Below are 20,315 nucleotides of genomic sequence, written 5' to 3' on the forward strand. Positions count from 1 at the left end.
AAGCTGATCTCGTTGCCATAGTGAAGACTTCAAACACTGATCAACACTAAAACGCAAACTGATGATCTTGATCATTGATATCTGCCAACTATAATCCAGATGCTGTCCCACATGTGACCTTAGTGACTCCCCACATGAGGTGAAACATCTTCATGAACAGCTGTCATCCACTCAAGACGGTGAAGATGCACAGACGTCTTTATAGAGGTTTAACAAACTGATGTTGTGGTTCCTGTCGTGACCACTGGGGGCAGCACAGATTAGAATACATTTGCCCCTTAAACAGGCAAATTAAACTTGCATTGATGTCATTAATAAGCCAATACATCATATTTTTAAAACTGAGAATCACATGATGATCTTTATTGAACACAATGTGAAGAGACCAGCAGTGAACACACATGCAATACAAAGGTTTGACCAGCAGGTGTCACTGATGTGACTTTGACACAAACAGGTTTGTTTCCTCCACCTTCAGACGAAAAATAAAATAAAAGGGTTTTTTGAGGTTGCTGGTTTCCGGACTTTTGTACCATCAACTGGACCAAATCCAGAGTCCCACAGTTCTCTAAAAACACGAAACACTGTGCTCAGTTCTTCAGAAAAACAGGAGAACATCTGTGAGCAACAAGCTGTCCCGGCCTGTCTTTGTATCAGCTGATAACAGATTACGCCAGGCGGCTGAAATGTGTCCAGACGTGTAATAAAAGCAAGACAAGTGAGCAGTTGCAGCAGATAAATCCTATGACAGTGTGTGTGCAGAACACGTATGTAAAAACAAAAAGCTACGCAGGAAAACTCGCAATGTTAAGACATCTGAAGACATTTTTAAACCACATCAGGCCCTCTGCTCCACCAGAGTGCAAACATGAGCATGAAAAAAATTGGCAGGGCAGGAAAAACCATGGGGAAACTTCCTGTACATTACCACAGACTTTACTCCGTTTAGTTGACTGTTTTGTTAAAATGGCTGCCGGTTCGCTACTGAAAGAAATGATAACGGATCATTTGCCGTTTGACGCCCTCCTCCTGCTTTAAATACTGTCAGCAAGCTTAAAAGTAACCATGTAACTAAAAAAATAAAAAAGCAAAAACAGAATGAAACGCTCAGAGCGCCACCTGTCAGCCAGAAATCAGTCATCAGCTGTGAAATTGGGACGCATGATTCAGATTTCATTTTAAAGCCTCAGCGTCACATTTTGGATTTCTACATGTTGATCCAGGTCACATAGGTGACCGAGGTTAGAGTCAAGATCAAATCAAAAGTCCCCATAGACTCCCATCTGTACAGCAGAAAGACGTGTTTACAGCCTGCTGTGTGTCAGTTTTTAAGCCTCAACAAAATCTAAATGAGTTCAAAAAAATGTTATGAAGGAAAAATTGTGCACTGAGACCAAAACAGCGTCTGTATCAGGCTGTAAACATGTTTATTTCCGCTTTAAAGTTGCACATTTTTAACATGGGAGTCTATGGGGACTTTTGGAGACAACTAGTGGACGTTGGAGGAACTGCAGCTCGTGGCACTTTTTTAGCCCTGATAATCATCACTTTCAGCCACTGTAGACGTCTGATTTCATGCAGGACTCTAACCGCAGGCTAACATGTAAAGGTCCTGAAATGGAGCGCTTCACCTCAGATATTTCTGTGCTGCAGCCCTGAAGGATCCGATTGGTCAGAGCATTCTGAACGAGCCATTTTTATATGATGCCGACATGTGTGTGGGTTGCTGTTCCCAAACGCCACGTGGAGGTTTATGGATAAAATCTGATTCCTCAGGACTTTTACTGGTTTTGGTTTTATCCTCCTCTATAACCCGTGAAGTCCAAGTAACCCTAACCTGTAGTAACCATAGTAACCCTGTGCTATGAAATTATGCGATTTTCTCAGAAGTCAAACGCCAAAAACGACACAGTCCTTTTAATCATGTCCAAACCTCAGGGTTAGGGGCTCGAGCTACTTCTCATTATCTCTGATGACTTAATAGTGCGTCCACATCAAACAAAGGCTTTGCAGAGGTCATGGCTGCCACTCAGAAATGCAAGACGAGGTTTCTAAAAGTGAAGGGTAAACCATGTAACGTGATATCAGGGTGAATGCTGTGGGGTTCTGAGCGGCTGCAAAGTGGTTCACCCTCCATTTGGTGTGAACACATGAGACCTCACTGGGTAAATGTGCAGATGGAGGACGGCTGAGCTCAATCAGTGTTACTCAGAAAGTGAGAGGACTGCAGGAGAGGGGACAGTTAGTCCTCAGACTGAAACTCTGTCCACGGCCTCGATTACAAACAGCAGAAACCGTCACTGCAGAACCGAGCCGAAGACAGGAGCTGCAGTTTGTGACAAGCAGAAGGAAACGTCGGCAGACGCCGCCGGTTGAAAACTCGCTCCAGCGAGGAAACTCCAGAAGAGAAAGGCTCCTGTTTGAGCTTCAACCCAACAGACGTGCGAGCGGCTTTTTTGTGTGTGTGAGGTGAAAAAAAGAGGAGCAGAAATGTTTGGACTGGGACGCCGGAGGAGCTGGCGTCTTAAAACACGAGCACCTTCCAGCCGGAGTGGACGAAGGAGCAGCCGAAGAAGAGGCAGTCCACCGGCTGGTCCACCAGCCAATCGAACACCACCTCGCGGTTCCCCGAGCCGATCGTCACCCTCAGCTTGAAGTTGCCGCCCTCGCTCGTGTTGTTGTTGCTGATGGGGAACAGGCTCACCACCTCCATGTCAAAGGTGACGGCGGAGCCAACGGTGACAGCGGGCAGCTGGTTGGTCATCTCTTTCCCGTTGACGAAAACGGCACCTGAGGAGAAGAAGTTTGAGAGAATTCAACATTAGTTATTTATCATAAAAAAGAATCGAAGCTGAACTTTAGTTAAATTGAAGTTTGAAGTTTAATTTTCAAGCATCTCGTTTAAATGCTTCCCACAGAGGAATTCTACACTTCAGGAGGTTTTTCCACTCTCCTGTTTTCAGCTTCGGTGATTTTGCTTTAAGTCTCTTTGTCTCCTCGTCTCCGACGATGCTCTGCTCTTTGCTTCTGCATCAACACGTCAGCACCACAGAAACAGTCTGAGTTGATTTGCCTGAAACTCGTCTCCAGACTGTTTCTTCATCTTTGCAGCATCACCAGTTCTTCTTCTTCGACATCTGGTGGGGTTCTTTTTAATTTAATTTTGGCTCCACCTTTCAGTGAGTGGCTTCAAACATTATACATCCCATAACTGGGAATAAATTAAATTATGGTCCATACTCACAATCCTGCCCGGAAATCTAATCCCTATAATGGCTCCATCTCCCACCAGGAGGGAAACCATTGATCTAAAACATGGCGTCCACACAGAAAGCCTCATCAAGAGCAACCTTTCAAAGTATCAGAGCATCAGAACTTGAAGGAAATGACTTTTCAGATCTGATCAACAGAAATTAGAGACTTCAAGAGCAGTTTTTGGAATAATGGAATCTAAACAGTCTGCAGCCTGTTTTTATACTTCAATGAAGCTTAAAGTGCCGCTGTAGGAAAACAGTAGCGTGGTGGTTAGACCCTGTGGATCCGCCATCTGATAGTGACTCCTCCCATTTTAAAGCCTCGACTTTAAACATTGTGTTTAAATGTGTCTAAACAAGAACAATTTGCACTGGCCTCATCATTTATTTACAGTCTTTGAAAAGGACCCATTAGAAATGAATCCGCCACTGAAAATAGTCCCTGACAAGTGCACTATTGTCTCTGGTGTAATTCAGTTTTGTTTGTATTTCACCGATTCACAACTGCAGTCGCCTCAAGGTGCTTGGATTAATACAGAGAAATCCCAACAATCAAACGACCCCCTTTGAGAAAGCACTTGGCGACTGTGGGAAGGAAAAACTCCCCTTTAACAGGAAGAAACCGGCTGGGGGTGAGAGCCTTTCTTATCTGCCAAAAAACAAACATTTTCAAGGAGACTAACGACTTTCAGGCTCGAATCCTCAGCTGTGAGCCACGCAGACTCGCCCTGTACAAGCTGAGTTTTTCAAGTCTATCTGAGGCGGCATACCATTGGTGGAAATGCAGACAGCCTGGTCCCGCTGTAGTGACTCCTCCTCACTCTCGCTGTCTATGCACACGCCCAGACTGTCCCTCCGATCCATCTGACCCGCTGCAGAGATCCTGCACAGACACACAAAAACACGCCGTTAGCATCTAACTGTGGATTTACATATGATCTTTACGTGACGTCCAGGAGAGAAATGGAAAGCTCTCCATCTTTAAAGCTTTGTTGTGGGCGTACTTGAACGTGAGCGTCTGGCCGCAGAAGTAGGTGGGCGCTTTGGAGTAGAGGACAGGGCAGCGCGATTGGGAGGAGTCATTGCGCAAAGCGATGTTCTTCCTGCTGCTCAGGATGTAGCCCTCGGTCCCTGAACGCCACTCTGGAAGATAAAACAAACACACAGCGTTCGTTAGCGGACCTGATCTGCTTCAGTTTAAACTTTCAGGTTTCTATATATTAACACGGCTCCATACTGCAGTGGAGACAGAGACGGTCTCTGCTGATAGTACAGAAACACAGAGGTCATGCTGATGTTTCCATTAGATGCTGCCTTCCTGTTAGAGGTGCACTGATTGGCTAGTGACTGCATGAGAAGGCTGCAGCGAGTCCTGCGCACATAAATGCTTACAGGCCTGTGATGATGTCACGGTTCCTGCAAACAATTACCAACGCGACTGCATTCACAGCTCTGTTATTTCAGCTGCAACCCGGGAGGCGTTAAAGGGTCTGAGAGTTAAAAACAGAATGAAAACTGGCAAATATTTTAGAGAAAGGTCACAAACACGAGACAGAGGTCCTTGAAGGACGATAGAGTAATAATATTATTGCTTTAAAGTTATCTGTAGCCAACAGGAGGTGAAATCTCTGTTTCTTACTGGAGCATCTGATTTTAGTGGCTTAAAAGCCTGGAAGGCTTTTGGGAAGAGATGCAGGTCTTTGATTTGCTTTAGTAACTCAGACACGAGTGAACTTCACCGTTTGCTGCTACAGGGTTTCCCTCTCTCGGATGTCTCCACCTACCGTGCGGTGCCAGCGTGGTGTAGCCCGTCTGCGGGATGCTCCAGGGGCTCCACTCGGTGCGACCCTCCCCGCGGGCGCAGACCCTGAACAAATAATCCGTGTGAGGGTCCAAGTGGAGAACCAGGAACTCCGATTCCCGCCCGATGTAGGCGTCCTCATACTGGCTTCCCCCACTGCCGGAGCGCCGGTACTGCAGCCGATAATCTGCAGCCGCGAAGTCCTCGTCCACCTGAAGCACCAACGATAATGTCCAGTTTTAATTAAGATGCAGAATAATGTACTTCCTCATTTCACCAAGTTTTACATTGTAACAACAAATGTCCATATTTGAGCTGCGATTCCTCGGCACAAACTTAAAGGAACACGTGTGTTTCCACCAGAGACTAAATTAACTTCATGATTTTATCCATACAAACAGACGTGCTCGAAGGATTTTGGTGCAGAGAAGACTTCACTGCAGAGGCTGACACTCAGGTGAAGTTTAAATGCTGTGAAAACTCAAACTTAAAGGACTTCTCTGAACTTCTGAAGTCCATTTATGATCAAGAAATGTCAGTAGTAAGTTCAAAGAGCCCTTAATTACACTGGCAGTTTAACCTCCTCATTACACCGACCTTAACTTTCACTGTTTGAGTCGAGTAGTCTGGTTTTCGTCCACAACATTAAAAGTCACACCACTACGAGCGTTTTACAGAGCGAGTGAGCAGCCTGCCTGGGAACTTTTATTTTGAAAGCTGACTGGATCTTCCTACCCACCTCTGTGTGGTGCGATGGGACTTTAAACAATAGGCTCAGCATTATCTCAGATCGTGGGCTTGATAAGGTCTTTTGTTATGCTCTGCAAACTCCAACAAGCTTCCTGCTCAGTCTCTTCACCTGGAAAAGCACCGTGTGTGTCCCGTTTACCCCTGCTGACCTTACACCAGCGAACCAGGATGCTGCCTGGTCTCTCCTGCAGCTCCTCTATCTGGACGGGCGGGTGGGAGGAGACGGCGCCGTGGCGAGCCACCCGGTCCCTCAGCAGGCTCAGCAGGGAGTCATCAAACTGGGCTGAGACACACGGCACGTCCACCAACGCTGGAACCTCTGGCAGGCTGGAAAACACGCACACAGTTCTAAACAGCAGCTGATTAACTTTTTCCTTTAAACACCTGCAGCGAAACACCTTCGCCCGTATCACCTGTCCAGCTGGATGTGCATGGCCTTCTTCGTGAAGCTGCCCAGTTTGTCCTCCTTTTCTCCAAGACCACATCGCAGAGCTGCTTCTCCTGCAGAGAATAAGCATGGATCATCTTTCTGGGCTTGCTTTTGCTCTGAATAATTGTGAAAACTGTGGTGGCTGTAAATCATCGTCTCTCCTTCTTGAAAATAATAGTTTGCAGCTGTGTTCGTGGCAGCGTTTGTGCGACCCACCCTCTCTCAGCAGCTCGTCGGCCTGGCCCACGCCGTGCTCGATCAGGCTCTGACAGTCGTCCAACGGCTTGATGCTGTCGGCCTCGATGGTGTCGACCTCGGTCAGGAGGTTAGCCAGCCGCTCCGCCAGCAGTCGAGTAGCCGCCGCCTGCAGCTCGGCAAAGTGCTTCCGGAGGGTCTCGCGGGCCTGACCCGAGCTGCCTCGAATCTGAGCCACCAATCAAAGAGGAAGAAGGTAAAAACAGGTGAGGACGCGACTCCGAGAGAGAACGACATAACCGAGTGTTTCTGTCATCAGACGTCTCCTCGTTAGCTTTATTGGTGCTAATTGTTGCTGTTTTGTGTTTTCTTTTGTCTTTGCTCGTTTCAGCTCCTGAACAGATTTTAGCCAAAGAGTGAGCTCTGAAATAAACATAAAGGGGCTGCGTGAAGGGAAAATATAACATTTAAAGGCAGTGTGGCAGATCGTCAGCACACTAATTGTAACATAAGCTGAAAAATAACAACAATAATAATGCAAATTCAAAAGTACCAAATTTCGACCTGCCAGTGTCGTCTGAGCGCTCAGTCTCAAGACCATCAAGGAAAAAATGAGTTCATCTGGAATCTGATGTGAAAACACGTTTCTAAAAGTCGGGTCGGGGTCGTGTTTCCCACTGAGGAGCATCTTCTCTCCTTCAACATCTGTAAACATCTGTGAGCTGAGCAGCTGCTGCACTGTTGGGAGACAAATGCCTGATGGAGGATTGTCGCTGCTCAGCAGTCCTGGCTCTTCTTTGTCCTGTTGTGGGTTCGTGAAGCTCCAGATGAGCTCATCCGGTGAAAGGTCGCACAGACGGTGATTTCTGGAAGTGTTTTTGAGCCCGTGCACTCGTTTCCATCCCAGAATCGTGCCTGTTTTTAATGCAGCGCTGCCTGAGTGCCTGAAGATCACGGGTACCTGCCTCATCTCAGAGCCTTTTGATGAGATTATATTGAGTTGGTTGTAGAAACGTTTACTTTGCCCGTCTCCAGCAGCCACAGAGACCCACAGTCTGTGCTGAGATGCACAAATCATCACCTTCTGTATTTATTTACGGTGCACACAGCGTCCCAGCTGTTGTGGGGTTGTACTTTAAGCGCTTATAAATCAGGAAACATTCAGAGTATAAAGGTAAAGTTCTGCAGGGCTTCATCACACGTACTGAAGTTATTATACATTAAAAACACAGTCGGTTGATTCTGGGGTTTCGTTTGGGAGGAACCGATAGAGTTTCATTGAATGACCAGCCACAGTTACGCCGCAGTTAGCGCTATGACAGGTTACACCTCACACAGAGGCGGTGCGGACCGTCTGCACACACCAGCAGCTCATCAGGAAGCTGACTTACTCGTCATCTGCAGCGGCGGAGGTCATGTTTCAGTTCCTCTTTGCAGAACACACAGAGTGAGATTTCACAATGAGTACACGGAGAGCGACGGCAGGAAACGGAAGGCTGATTGACAACTGCTGCACTGATAAAGCAGGGACTGTATGACGACGGAAAGCCGCTCTGCCAGAGTACACTCGGATCTTTTTGTGTGTGTGAGCAGTTCTCCAGCAGAGGCATCATATCCTGAGGATTATCAGCTGGACACAGATGAGCAATTATCAATATTTTGGGATTTGAAAAGTAAAATAAGACTAAAGATATGATCCAAACACGAGGCAGGACAGAAATAGTTTTCCTCTTACAAGAAGAGAGATGCTGCAGTGATAGCATTGTCTCAGATCTCAAACACACACTTTGGTATCCCTTATTCGCTCTGTGTGTGTGTGTGTGTGTGTGTGTGTGTGTGTGTGTGTGTGTGTGTGTGTGTTGTTTCCTGGACTATAATCTGGTGGGGAGCCGTCTCCCTCTGTGGGAAATCAGGGGGTCATGGGAAAGAAAAGAAAGCACATCTCGATCCAGGATAACGTGCGATGGAACAGCTGAGGGAGGTGGAGGGAGTCTCAGCTGCACTAACAAAACAAATGAAACACATCCCACATCGAATTTTACTAACAAGTCTAATAAGTCTGCAGATTGTTTCTCTGGATGAGGCAAACTGTACGTGTGTGTGGATCAGCTGGAGGGGCTCAGGTTTGCTTTGTGATACATTATGTGCTCTGGACCGCACTGATTCAGTTAGCGTGGCGACTCTTGCAGGAGACAAAATACTGATGGAAAGGCAGACAGGAATTCAAAGTAACCGGATCACAGACAGCAGCACCAGCAGCAACCCTCTGATAGAGATCATGTCAGAGAAAGATAAAAACTGGAAAAAAAAGGCAGATTTACCAACTGGAAGTCGCTCGTGGAGCAAAGGAATACATGATTATGCCCCAGGTCACCTACATATTACACCTACGGGAGCAGCTCAGCCATGCCATCAAGTCATCAGAGCGTCAGCGACTTCTGAACATTTAGTTTGCAATAAAAGCACTTACAGTTCCTTCCATCCATCCCCTTCTGCTTATCCTTATCTGCTTACCAGGAAATCTCCTTTTTAACTTCTTTATTAGTGTTTTTAGCCACTTTATGTGTAAGTAACCTAACAAGCTTAGGCTGAAAGGGGGGTGGGGTCAACTTCAAATATAACCCTGAACAGTGTAGGTGATTATCAGCTGCACAGGGCTGGAGCCTGTCCTCGCTGCCAGAGAGGCGGGGTACAGCTAAACACATCCAATCAGAGAGACGCGACACACTCTCACACCCACACCTACAGCCAATTAAGAATCACTAAAAGAAGAGATGTTTGAACCCAGAATCATCCACTACTGCCCCCTGGTGGCGGCATTTTTAGGTATATTTTGAATTTAATGGCTGCCATCCTGTCCTGGTTAGTCGGCGCTCTCGTCCCTCAGCTTTTCTGTCGCTCCATTTTCATTGGAAGATGGTCTTTATGGTAAAATAACCTCCCCCGCCAACTCTATGCCTTCCCCTCAATAATCTATAGATACCCATTTTTATACCACCATGTGCACACGTCTATGTCCGTCATTTTAACCAGACCAACTCACTGTTGGAGCCCCCTGTGGAGATTAGAGGAACTGCAGTTGCTGCTTATTCTGAATGAAAAAACAACAATCCCATATTTTATGTTCTTGGACCAAAATCTGCCTCGTTTCTCTCCCGCTCTCCTTTTTTAATCTCTCCTCTAAGGCTCGCTGTCCGTCCACAGCGACAGGAAACAGCAGCATTGTTTACTGCGAGCAGCTGGAGGGGTAAAACTAGACAGCAGGGGGAAGGAAGAGATAGCAGAGAGGGAGGGAGGGGGGAGAATTTACTCTCCCAGGATTCTTCTGAGTCAGGAGCGAAGACAAATCACACCGCCTGGGCCTGCACGAGTCTTTCAGAGTGAGCGGGTGCAGTGAAACCGACAAAGAAAGCACTGAGGGAGTGAAGCGCATCACAGGAGGAGGGAAACACGAGGCCTGAGCTTCACAACAGATCACAAATCAGGATGCAGTACCTGTTTACGGGCCTGGTTGAGGCCATGCAGGCGCTGCTGGAGTTCGCTGCGGTAGTTCTGCGCCGCCTCGATGCTTTCCTTCGCCTCCTGCAGCAACACGTCCACCTCCACAGACATCCTCCCGGCCTGCTGTCACACACACGAGGGAGGGATACTTACTAAACACACCCAGAACGCAGCGTAACCTGAAACTAAGCACTTAGAAGATGTATTTGCACAGATGACAGAGGCTGAAAAATGACTCCAGCAAACAGAATCAGGCCTCAGTAATCATGTTGTTTTTAAATCACAGACAAAACAGAAACGTGTTGTCCCTGAGAGGCACACGGTGTCCCGAATGCCCTGCTTCATCCTCTGTTTTACCTCGAGTGTGACCATAATTTACAACATGAACATCGAGTTGTATCACAAAGCCTGCAAACTAAAGACTGGGACCATAACCTGGCTGTAAAGTGTTTCAGGTTTCTCTACATTCAGACCACAGGAGTCGCCCCCTGCTGGCCATTAGAAAGGACACAGGCTTAAGGCACCTTTGCATTGAATTAACTGTTTACGGCACAAAGCGAGTGACTCAGAGTGACTGAGCGGACACCAGCGTGTCCTGTAGCTGGTCGTGACTCATCGATGCAGACGTCTCATTGGACAAACGGCCCACAGCGTTCTTCATAATTCACCTCTGCAGAGGCGCTGCTGTGGCTAATAACCAATAACGGAGTAAGACTCGATCTTCTGCTAGAAAAACTACAAGTCAACCAAGTGCGTTGAGCATTTTCAGTGACAGAGGAAATGAGAAAACAAGTAAACCACTTCCTCTGCTGCCAGCCAGCCGCAGTACCAGCCGCTTTACGACACGGCGAAAACACAGGACTTCTGGTTTCATTGCAGCGGTGTGGGACCACATTCTTCACGACCTTTACGTACAATGCTCAGTGTGGTCCACCGGCCTCACATAACTACGAAAATAAAACCCCACAATGATCATAAACACGCTTTAATGAGCCTCTTCCTGTGACCTTAATATGATTATCAAACATCAGTAAAATAATGCTTTGTTACTGATTTTGGCTTCATTTTAATGTCAAAAGCAACGACTGGAAAACTGATAGCATGGAGTTCGTCTAGTTTTAAAACTGCAGCTCTGTCCGTCTTCACGTCTCTGCACCGGGAGCCAAATGACCTCTAAGACCACTTTTACAACAGCAGACACTCAGGTTTATCAGAGTAATCAAGGCTGGAGGGTCCCTGAGCTCTTTAGTGTTTTAAAGCAGCAAGTTTTAGCCCTCAAATGATTTTTGTGGACCTCGTTTTTGTCGATCGTTTAAAGGAAGCTACAGTTTTAGCATCCACAGACTATTAAACCTAGAACATCCAAATAAAAACATTATTATGGTATTCTGGATTTTATTTATTTTAACTTTATCCTCCCTAAAAATCCAGTTCCCTCACGGCTAAACCGTTCACTTCACTTTGAGTCATTTAGTTTATTCATTGGACTCGAATCCGAGAGGAATCGTGTGAATCGATGCTTTCCTCGAAGCGTTCCCAAACCAGCAGAGATCACTCCAGAGTGTCCTGGGTCCACTCCAGAGCCTTCTCCCAGCTGGACATTCCTGAAACACCTCAGCTAGGAGGGGCCCAGGAGGCATCTCAGCTGGCTCCTTTCAGTTTGGAGGAGCAGCTCCACTCTGATATGTCAGTGTAGGGTCTCAGTCATCCGGGTCATGGTAGTCTTAGGAGCTTGGAAAGAAACTGACTGGACTCCTTTAAGTTTTGTGAGGATGTTTCACCTCTCATCAAATGACAAGATAAAGGAAAACCCCCACTAAGGTTTAAATTCCTGGGACTCTCCACCTGGATTTGGTTTCAGAACTGGAGAAGCTTCTCGGATCAGAGGTGAAATTCACGGGAATTAAAGAAATCCAGTCACTTTCTTTCTAAGCTCTACTCTGATGTCTTCACTCTCTGTCTAAAGCAGAACCCAGATGTCTCATTTCTGCCTCTTTCATCTATGATCTTATTCCTTCAGACCCATAGCTCGTGGCCACAGATGAGGAATGTAGATTGACAGTTAAACCAACAGCTTCACTCTCAGTTCTTTCTTTAGCACAACAGGCTGTTAAAGGGTCTACATCACTAATCAACCTGCTCCAGCCTCCCTCTCACCATGACAAAAACCCAGAGATACTTGAAATTCTCCACATGAGGCAGCAACTAGTTTTAAATCCACCCTAATCTGGCCTCGGACCTTGAGGTGCCAATTCTCATCCCAGCTGCAAAGCATCCCAGCAGAAGTTGGAAGTTACCTCGTAACGAGGCCAGCAGAGCCTCTTCTTCCACCAAAAGAGGAGATCACACAGCAGGTCTGGCCAACATGCACTGGAAATATTCCTGATTTACTGACACAATGTGGATCAAGCTCTCACAAGTAACCAAGGCTTCAAAATGTAGTAGAGTAAAGGCTTTGGCACAAAGCTTTACAAGAAGTCTGCATATTTGAGCTTCTTTATAGGGCTGCTCAATTAATCGAATTTTAATCACGATTACGATCTGGGCTTTCAACGATCATTAAAAATGACTGAGCCGATTATTAGCCCCTCCCTCATTTATCCGCGACACCTTAAAGGCCGGTCTGTGAAAATATTGTCGGGCATAAACCGTCCGTGGCGCAAAAAAGGGTGGAGACCGCTGATTAAGAGGACCCGAGGGAAGCTCGGAAAGCTAAGCAGAAGTTATTTGGAGAGTGACTGCCGTTGGTTGAAAAGAGAGTTTAAAAAAAAAACTTCAGTGGTGTTGCACACCATTTTATATTATTTTTTAAAGTCATTGTTAACCCTTTAAAGCCGGTCAGAGCAGCACGCTCCGTTTTGCGTAACTATTTTTAAATCCCTGTAGAACCTGAACCGTGTAAGCTAGCGCAATAATTTGTTTTGCATATGAAACCGGAGGAGTTGTACTTACATCTGATGCCATCAGCTTGTCCTCGGTCACGGTTTCGTTCCACATATAGCTTTGCAAAAATTGCATAAAAAGCGCTTGCAGGAACAAAAACATAATATTCCAGCAACAGGCTTTGCCGTTCCTATCAGCTGTTCGTAACACTTCCCACAGTGAAATGATGCACCTGCTGTTTTCTTTGCAAATTTGCATCATAGGATTGTTTTTTGTTTTTCCTGCAGTATATAAAAATTGCTGTATCTCCAAAATAAAACTATGAAGACACTCAAAATAAATTTCCTGTGGTGGGAAACTATTTTTTGCAACTTTATTGTATTTAAAGTTTTGAGGGATAAGCCTCTTAAATTTCTCCAAGTAGAAATATATGTAAACAAAACAAAAGCGATTTTCAATTTTTTTTGTAGTTTATTGCACTTTTTTGCAATTTATGTAATTACTATGGACTTAATGCATACATATTATTAAAATATGGGCTATAACAGTTGTATTGATGTGTAGCAACTTGAAATGCTCCCACAAATGGCACTACAGCATGTAAAAAAAATAATATAAGCTCTGGTGGACTTGGTTCTATAGTAGGTCTTAAAGGGTTAAATAAATATCGTCAGATAATCGTGATCTCAATTTCAGTGAAAATAATCGTGATTATCATTTTTGCCATAATCGAGCAGCCCTACTTCTTTATTTAGCTGTGCTCTCAGCTCTGTGCTGCTTCGTTTTATGTTCAGGATACAGCGTTGGAAATAATCGTTTCATCACTTCCACCTCACTTGATTTGCATGTCACTGAGTAAAATAAGACAAACATGACTTAGTGCTTGGTGAAGAAACCCTGATTAGTGTAAGACGTTTGCACACATTTACACCCACTCCTCTTTGCAGAAACTCTGTAATCTTTTGGGTTTCTTCTTCTCAAAGCTTCAGCTCACTCCGCAAATTTTCAGACTGGACTGAGGTCTGGCTAGGCCACTTGTCTATGTTTTGGGTTACTGTCATGCTTGAAGACCAGTACAAAGATATTATGGAAACGGCCCCATGCACTGGCCCCTCAATGCGATGAAGTCATCCAGTAGCCCTAAAAAACAGCCCCAAAGCATAACGTCTCCACCTCTGTGCTCGACTGAGGATGGTGTTCTTTTGGTCATGCTCATCATATCTATTACGCCAAACATGGCGGGTCGAGTTGATGCTTTAGACGTTCAGTGGCAAACTTAAGACGTGCCTGTATATGCGCACTCTTGAGCAGGGGGACCTGCAAGATTTCAGTGCACTGCAGTGTGCTATCAGCGGTGTTCTTGGTGACCGTGGTCCCGACTGCCTTCAGTTTGATAATGAGCTCCTCCCGTGTGATTTTGGGCTGATCTTCCACCTTTCTCATGATCATCCTCACCCCACAAGCAAAGATCTTGCACGGAGCTCCAGACCGATGGTGACTGATAGTCTTTTTATCAGCGTCTTCCTGATGGGCCGTCCATTTTCCCCTGACAGCCTTTGCATGTTGGTCTTTCCCAACCTTGCTGGAGAGGCTGGAACATTTTCTGTGGACAGGTAAGCTTTGAACACACACCGAGTTGCGAACAGGAGAAGCAGTTATTCCTGCTGGGTTGTAGGGGATCAAATACTTCTTTCTCCCAGTAGCATGCAAATCCTTTTTTAACTTTTATGTAATGTGGTTTTTTTTCCTGGATTTTTCCTAGGAGCACCAATCAGCTGCAGGAGCGTAGCTGGACTCTTATTGGATGGATCTGGACACTCAAAGCCCACGAACAGACAAGACATTAGTCACAGGAACATATCTAATCTTACCTGCATGATGGAAAGTATCACCTGAGTTCAATTATTCAAAGTACTCTGAGATAAGTGAACATGAGCAGTGTAATGTCAAAGTACTGTAACAGCCTCCACTTTAATAATTATTTTAATGTAAGTTTGAAAATTAATACCATAAAACAAATACCAAATTCAGCCACAAACCTCTGAGAGAAGCAGCAACTTTGTGTCCTCACAAAGGGGATAAAAGCAGCACGGAAATCTCTGTAGACAGAATGAAAGTGAAGGTGAGGTGAATTACCACCAGCCTTCAACGTCTTCCTGTCAGAGGTGTCCGCTGACAGGTTACACGTTTAAAACCGATCCTTTATCTCATCGATTAATCTGTTTATTTCACAGGTTTCCCAGAAATTGTGGTGTTTATTTTTTCTCAATGTTTACCCGACAAACATTCATACCTAATCCTTTAAACTCATGTGATCTGATAGTTCCTGTGCTTGTATTTAAAACCACATTTAAAGGTTTTTTTGTATTCTTCTTTATTTTTGGGGTGAATGTGAGATAACAAAATAAAAAAAAACATTAAAAATGACTCATTATATATAGTAAGAAATTATATATTTAGAGTCTTTTTTGCATGATAATAACTCCTCTGAGCACAGCTTTTACACCACTGCTTTGGGGCTAATATTCACCTACATTTGGTGCTTGTTGAGTGAATTTAGGACCCTGGAAGGAGGTCTCGGAGGAGTATAAATACTCCAGTTCTGAATCTATTTTGGTGAAGGCAGTGTTGGAAAAAATATCTTTTTGTTGACATAGAACAATGAAATATATCACAAAAACGCTGGATTAAATGATCTTCATGCTACAGAATATCTGGCTTGGACCTTCATGTACCTTCCGATGCTTCGGCAACATTCAGTGACGCGCTGGATCGCGAGTTTTGTCTCTATGTGAAGCAGGTGCGTTAAGTCTGAGCCAAGTCCTTCTCAAAGCTGAAAGTAATGCCGCTACCTGCTGCGGTCGGCCACGCTTCCTTTAAAGCATCTAAAGAGGAAGTTACTAAAATGCATCACGCTCCCGCCACATACAGTATGCAAAGTGTCACATGTGGTCCGCTGCTGCAGGTTATGGAGGAAAGGCATAATCTATACAAGAAATCCAGCACAGCAAATGCTTTTTTAACCTTTAACCCCTGCTAATGAGTCCTGGTGATTAAAGTGAAACTTGGAGATAAGTCGAATAATTTATACTGTAAACTCCAGTGTGATTTAAAAAAAACCCTCAAAAACTAAAGTTAAAATTACTTCAGTGGAGTTTTGCTACTGTGCAAAAGTCTTGAGCCACCACTTAGTGCTCCGAGGAAAATAAGAAAAAGGTGCAGCGATGTATCGAAACGTGCAATCATGCATAGAAACACAGTGTGTAAGAGAAAACATTTACCAAATAAATGCATTTGGTATTTTTCAGCACAGCCTGAACTCTCAGGCAGCTTTCTGTGATTTAAGTATCTGTTCTCCAGATTCTTGAAGGACATTCAAAGCTCTCTGGATGTTTCTGCTCTCTGGATGTTTCTGCTCTCTGTCAGGACGATCCCACGCTGCTTCAGTCACGTTGAGGTCCGGTCTGATCCATGACTGATGCTGTTTGTGTGTTTTTCTATCCAGGTACGTTTTTACTGCATTGGCAGTGTGTTTGAGATCATTGCATTCAGAGGATTTCCAGATGGTACAGCATGGTGGAACAAAACGGGATGTCCAACAGCACGTGCTGAAATGCAGCTCCCAACAATGGCAGAGCCTCCGCCATGTTTTCCAGACGGCTGCAGACTCACTGCTGTAGCTCTCTGCTGACTTCGTCCATAAACACTGGACATGATTAGAACGAGACATTTCAAATCCAGATTCGTCTGTAACACCTGTTTTGCTGATTTTCAGTCCAGTTCTTGTGTAATTTTTATACGTCAGCCTTTTCTTTCTGTTTCCCTTCGTAAGAATGGCGTCTCAACAGCCGCCCTTCCACTGAGACCATCTCTGATGAGGCTTCAGTGAGCAGTAGATGGATCAGCTGACGGTACAGATGCATCTCTCTTTGCTCTTTTCCTTTTTCTCGTTTCTTAATGACTTTCACATGCTGTTCATCTGCTGTAGATATTTTTTGTCCTCCACTTGTTCAGTTTTAAGGATACACTGCACAACATGCCAAAATATGCCAAGTTTTTGGCTAATAGCTCTCTTTGGGAATCACTTTGCTGCTGTTATTCCTGTCAAACTTTTACCTTTAGCATTTTTAATACATTCATCTAAAGAAATGAGAACAGGCTGTGCTTTTGTGACAGGCTGCTAGTAACAAAATGCAAAGATACAATTAATAATAATAATAATGGATTGGATTTATATAGCGCTTTTCAAGGCACCCAAAGCGCTTTACAATGCCACTATTCATTCACTCTCACATTCACACAATTTGAAGATGGATCTTTGCTGTGTAGACACAACACTGGTTCTCCCTTCAGCTGCGTACTTTTTATATCCGAATGGTTAATAGGTCAGTGTTTAAAACCAGTAAACCTGTGAAAATGGTCAGGTACAAGGACTGGACTGAAAATGAGTGAAAACACAGCCAGTGAAGAACTTTGAAAGACCTTCAGAGAGCTGGAGAACTTTTGACGAGCACTTCAAAAAACTATTACACTAAAATCTGGCTCATTTGAAATAAAACAAAGAAATTAGGGGTGGCTCAAGATTTTCGCACAGTCCTGCCATACCAATCACCTGAATCAAACTAAACAGGACGTTTTCTGTTGATGCACAGACAGACAACCGACCAGAGATCCAGTGTCATGCCTCCAAACAAAACCCCAGTATATATATATTTATACACATGAATGCAAATAAGTATGCAGGCATGCAGTCACTTTGACTTAAACAGCGCCCACTGCTAACACTGCTCCTCGACTCTCACGCTCCTTTAACAGCCCAGACATTGTTTTACATCCTTCAAAGAGAGGGGTGCAGGCCCTCTCTCCCTCTGTCTCTGTAATCCTGTGGCTTATAATCCCTCTCTCTGAGCGCTCAGCCAGGTCGACTTGGTTTCCCTCTCTGTTTAGATGACACGGGTGTGGCTAGAAACAAATGAACAGGAATTTCTCCTCCTACTTTTTATTTATTCTCTAAAGAGTTCAGCCGTCTGTGTCTCTGGGATATTTAGGTCAACCTGCATGGACCCATGACCCGCTGTCCTGCTTTCAAGCTCCCCCACACCGTTTACAGTCTCACAAATATATGTGTGCTGCAGCGGGGCTCCTGTGACACTTTAGCAGTCAAAAATCAATGCTTTTTAAGATCTGTGTGTAATTAAATGAAGCCTACAGTGTGTCAAAAATAGGCCTTATAGTTCAGCTTTTATAAACAAGCTCTAACTACAAGTTGGGTATGCAATTATCCAATCAACAAAGGCATGCTTCTCTTTGCCACACATGACAGTTGAGTCAATCTCTTGTGAATTTTTGGACTATTAAGCTGTTTTACTGTCTAAGCACAAGTATTTTAGCCACAGACGCAGGGTGTTTCTCACTTTTTCTCATTATTATACAAGATTTCCTCCACAGGGAATACTTCCGCCTTACCCACAACAACTTTTTGTGCATTGTTGAGACATCCTAAAATGTGCATCTCCACTCATGCTCTACTTGTGCAACAGTCTTTGCTTCAATACACATCAGGGAGCAGGGCTGTAAACACTTATCTAATGCTGCCCTAGACGGAGAAAGAAAACACTGAATTTGCATCACGATGGTTATAGTGTGTACTGTGTACTACATACTGTTTCGTGAACGGGAAATTAAGCTGTTGAGGCTGTAAATAGGTCATTTTTCATGACCTTAGTTCGGATTTTAGCTTCATGCTAAACAAGCACAAGTTTCCAAGAAGAAACTAGAAGATGCAACCTTTCAAATGAAGTCTCATTTGGGTGAAGAGTCAATAAAATGTTTGGATGCTAAGAGGTTAAAATACGGTATGCCAACAATAAAAACAATAAAGATGACACATTGCATGTCAGAAGGCACAAACATATCCTCTACATCAAAAGTGTTCTGAATATATATTAAAATCAACCTCAGTGTTGCATTTAAATGCCCCAAAATGTGTGGATTTGAATGTAAAGTTGATAAAGCCCAGCTAGAAGGTCCCTAAAGAGGCCTGAGGCAGCTCCTCTGAGCAAGCTGCACATGCAACAGGAAAGCTATGACAGGCACTCAAGTGCAAACCCACGCTATTATTATTATTAACAGCGCAGGAGGCATCAGACATGTCGTGGCTCGCTTCTGTTACTTCCGTATTTTGCAGTTATTTTCTAGATAAACTCCCGCCCACCACCAACTGCAGGGGCTTCTCCAGTCTTTTTAAAAGTGCTCGAGAATGCATAAAATGTGTGACTGCATAGCTCACTCTGCGTGGTTTCTCATGCTCTGGAGCTCCAACAGTTGAGTTGAGCCGAACTCTGCTGGAAAAACTCCCATTTTTAAGTTTGTGCTGGTGTCGGCAAACAATAATAAGTCATAACAAAACAGTACATTGTTTTTTATTATAAATAAGTTGTTTAAAATAATTCGGCATGAAAACTATTTAAAAGTAATAACACTCTTGACTGAAAGTCTAACCTAAAGGACAGTACGTGCTGTTCGTGTAAGTGAAAGAGGACGGCGATAATACGATAATGACAGAAGAATTTAAAATATAGAGCTGCTCTTGTCGTCTTTAAAAAATCAAGAATACATAAAATGTTTAATAAGGTAAGTCACGCCGCATAATTTCTCACATTTTTGGTCCTGGAATGTCTTTTAAAGTCGGGTTGAGCCGAACTCCGTTAGAAAATCACCAGTTTTCCAAGTTTACGCGAGTGGCAGCAAAAACGATCAATCATAGTAAAATATTATTTACTTTCAAAAGATTTACAACGTGTTAAAAAAAAATCGGCATGGAATATTTTTAGCAGGTAGCAACTTTTTCCATGAAAACCCAAACTTAATGGATGCTTCGTGCTGCTTGTCAGGCTGAATTTAAGAGGATGAGGAGAGCGTTCGACCAACTGCCGAGAAAGTTGTAAAGTATGAGGCGTAAACTGGTAATAAAGAGGTGATGAAGAGGGACGACAAAGAGTAGATATACACGAGTTGGTGTTGAGACTAGTTTGTCGTCAGCTTCTCAGAATAAGGTCGGAAACCTGAGAAAAAGTTGAAGCTTGCTTGTTGTGGAAAAAAGACAATGAAATCGGAGCACGCTTGAGAGAACAAACACAACACACACATTAATCACGACAACAAGACAACCGACACATCGACTAAATCAACAGCCCTTCTTAACATGCGGCGGTAAAAACCCCAGCCGTACCTGTTTTAGTGCTTTCTGGTGGCCATTTCTTCCCGAGAGTTATGAATCAGCTCGAAGCCGCCGCCACACCGATATGCCCAAGTTTTCACTCAAGTCCAAAAACGACACTTCCGAGGCTTTAAGGGCAGCAGCCAATCACAGAGGAAGTCGCTTCGAACGACAAGACAATCAACCAATAGGAGTAAGATATTCTCTCTTTTCCCCACCCTAATCAGACTAACCTTCTAATCGAAGTGGAACTGATGGAAGTTAAGCGACCGACTGTGTATG

The 20,315-nt window shown here is 44.4% G+C and overlaps 1 protein-coding gene across 2 annotated transcripts; it reads right to left on the reverse strand.

Moving 5' to 3' along the window:
- Positions 1–342: 342 nt before the first annotated feature.
- On the reverse strand, positions 343–20,171 carry crlf3 (cytokine receptor-like factor 3). 2 transcript variants are annotated; one of them, XM_085455057.1, is made up of 9 exons: positions 20,046–20,171; positions 9,926–10,051; positions 6,452–6,659; positions 6,219–6,306; positions 5,955–6,132; positions 5,039–5,267; positions 4,259–4,397; positions 4,025–4,137; positions 343–2,790 (listed from the first exon to the last, which is right to left on the reverse strand). In XM_085455057.1, the coding sequence occupies exons 2-9, from the start codon at positions 10,040–10,042 to the stop codon at positions 2,525–2,527; spliced, it is 1,338 nt and encodes a 445-aa protein (XP_085311183.1). In that variant the 5' UTR covers positions 10,043–10,051; positions 20,046–20,171; the 3' UTR covers positions 343–2,524. The 2 variants fall into 2 exon arrangements, with proteins under 2 accessions (XP_085311183.1, XP_085311182.1); XM_085455056.1 differs by having other exon boundaries at positions 9,926–10,054.
- Positions 20,172–20,315: the final 144 nt, after the last annotated feature.

The sequence above is a fragment of the Copadichromis virginalis genome, linkage group LG4 (genome assembly GCF_057382275.1).
Source record: "Copadichromis virginalis isolate Kocher_CV1m ecotype Utaka linkage group LG4, C_Virginalis_male_GT1.1, whole genome shotgun sequence".
Lineage (NCBI taxonomy): Eukaryota > Metazoa > Chordata > Actinopteri > Cichliformes > Cichlidae > Copadichromis > Copadichromis virginalis.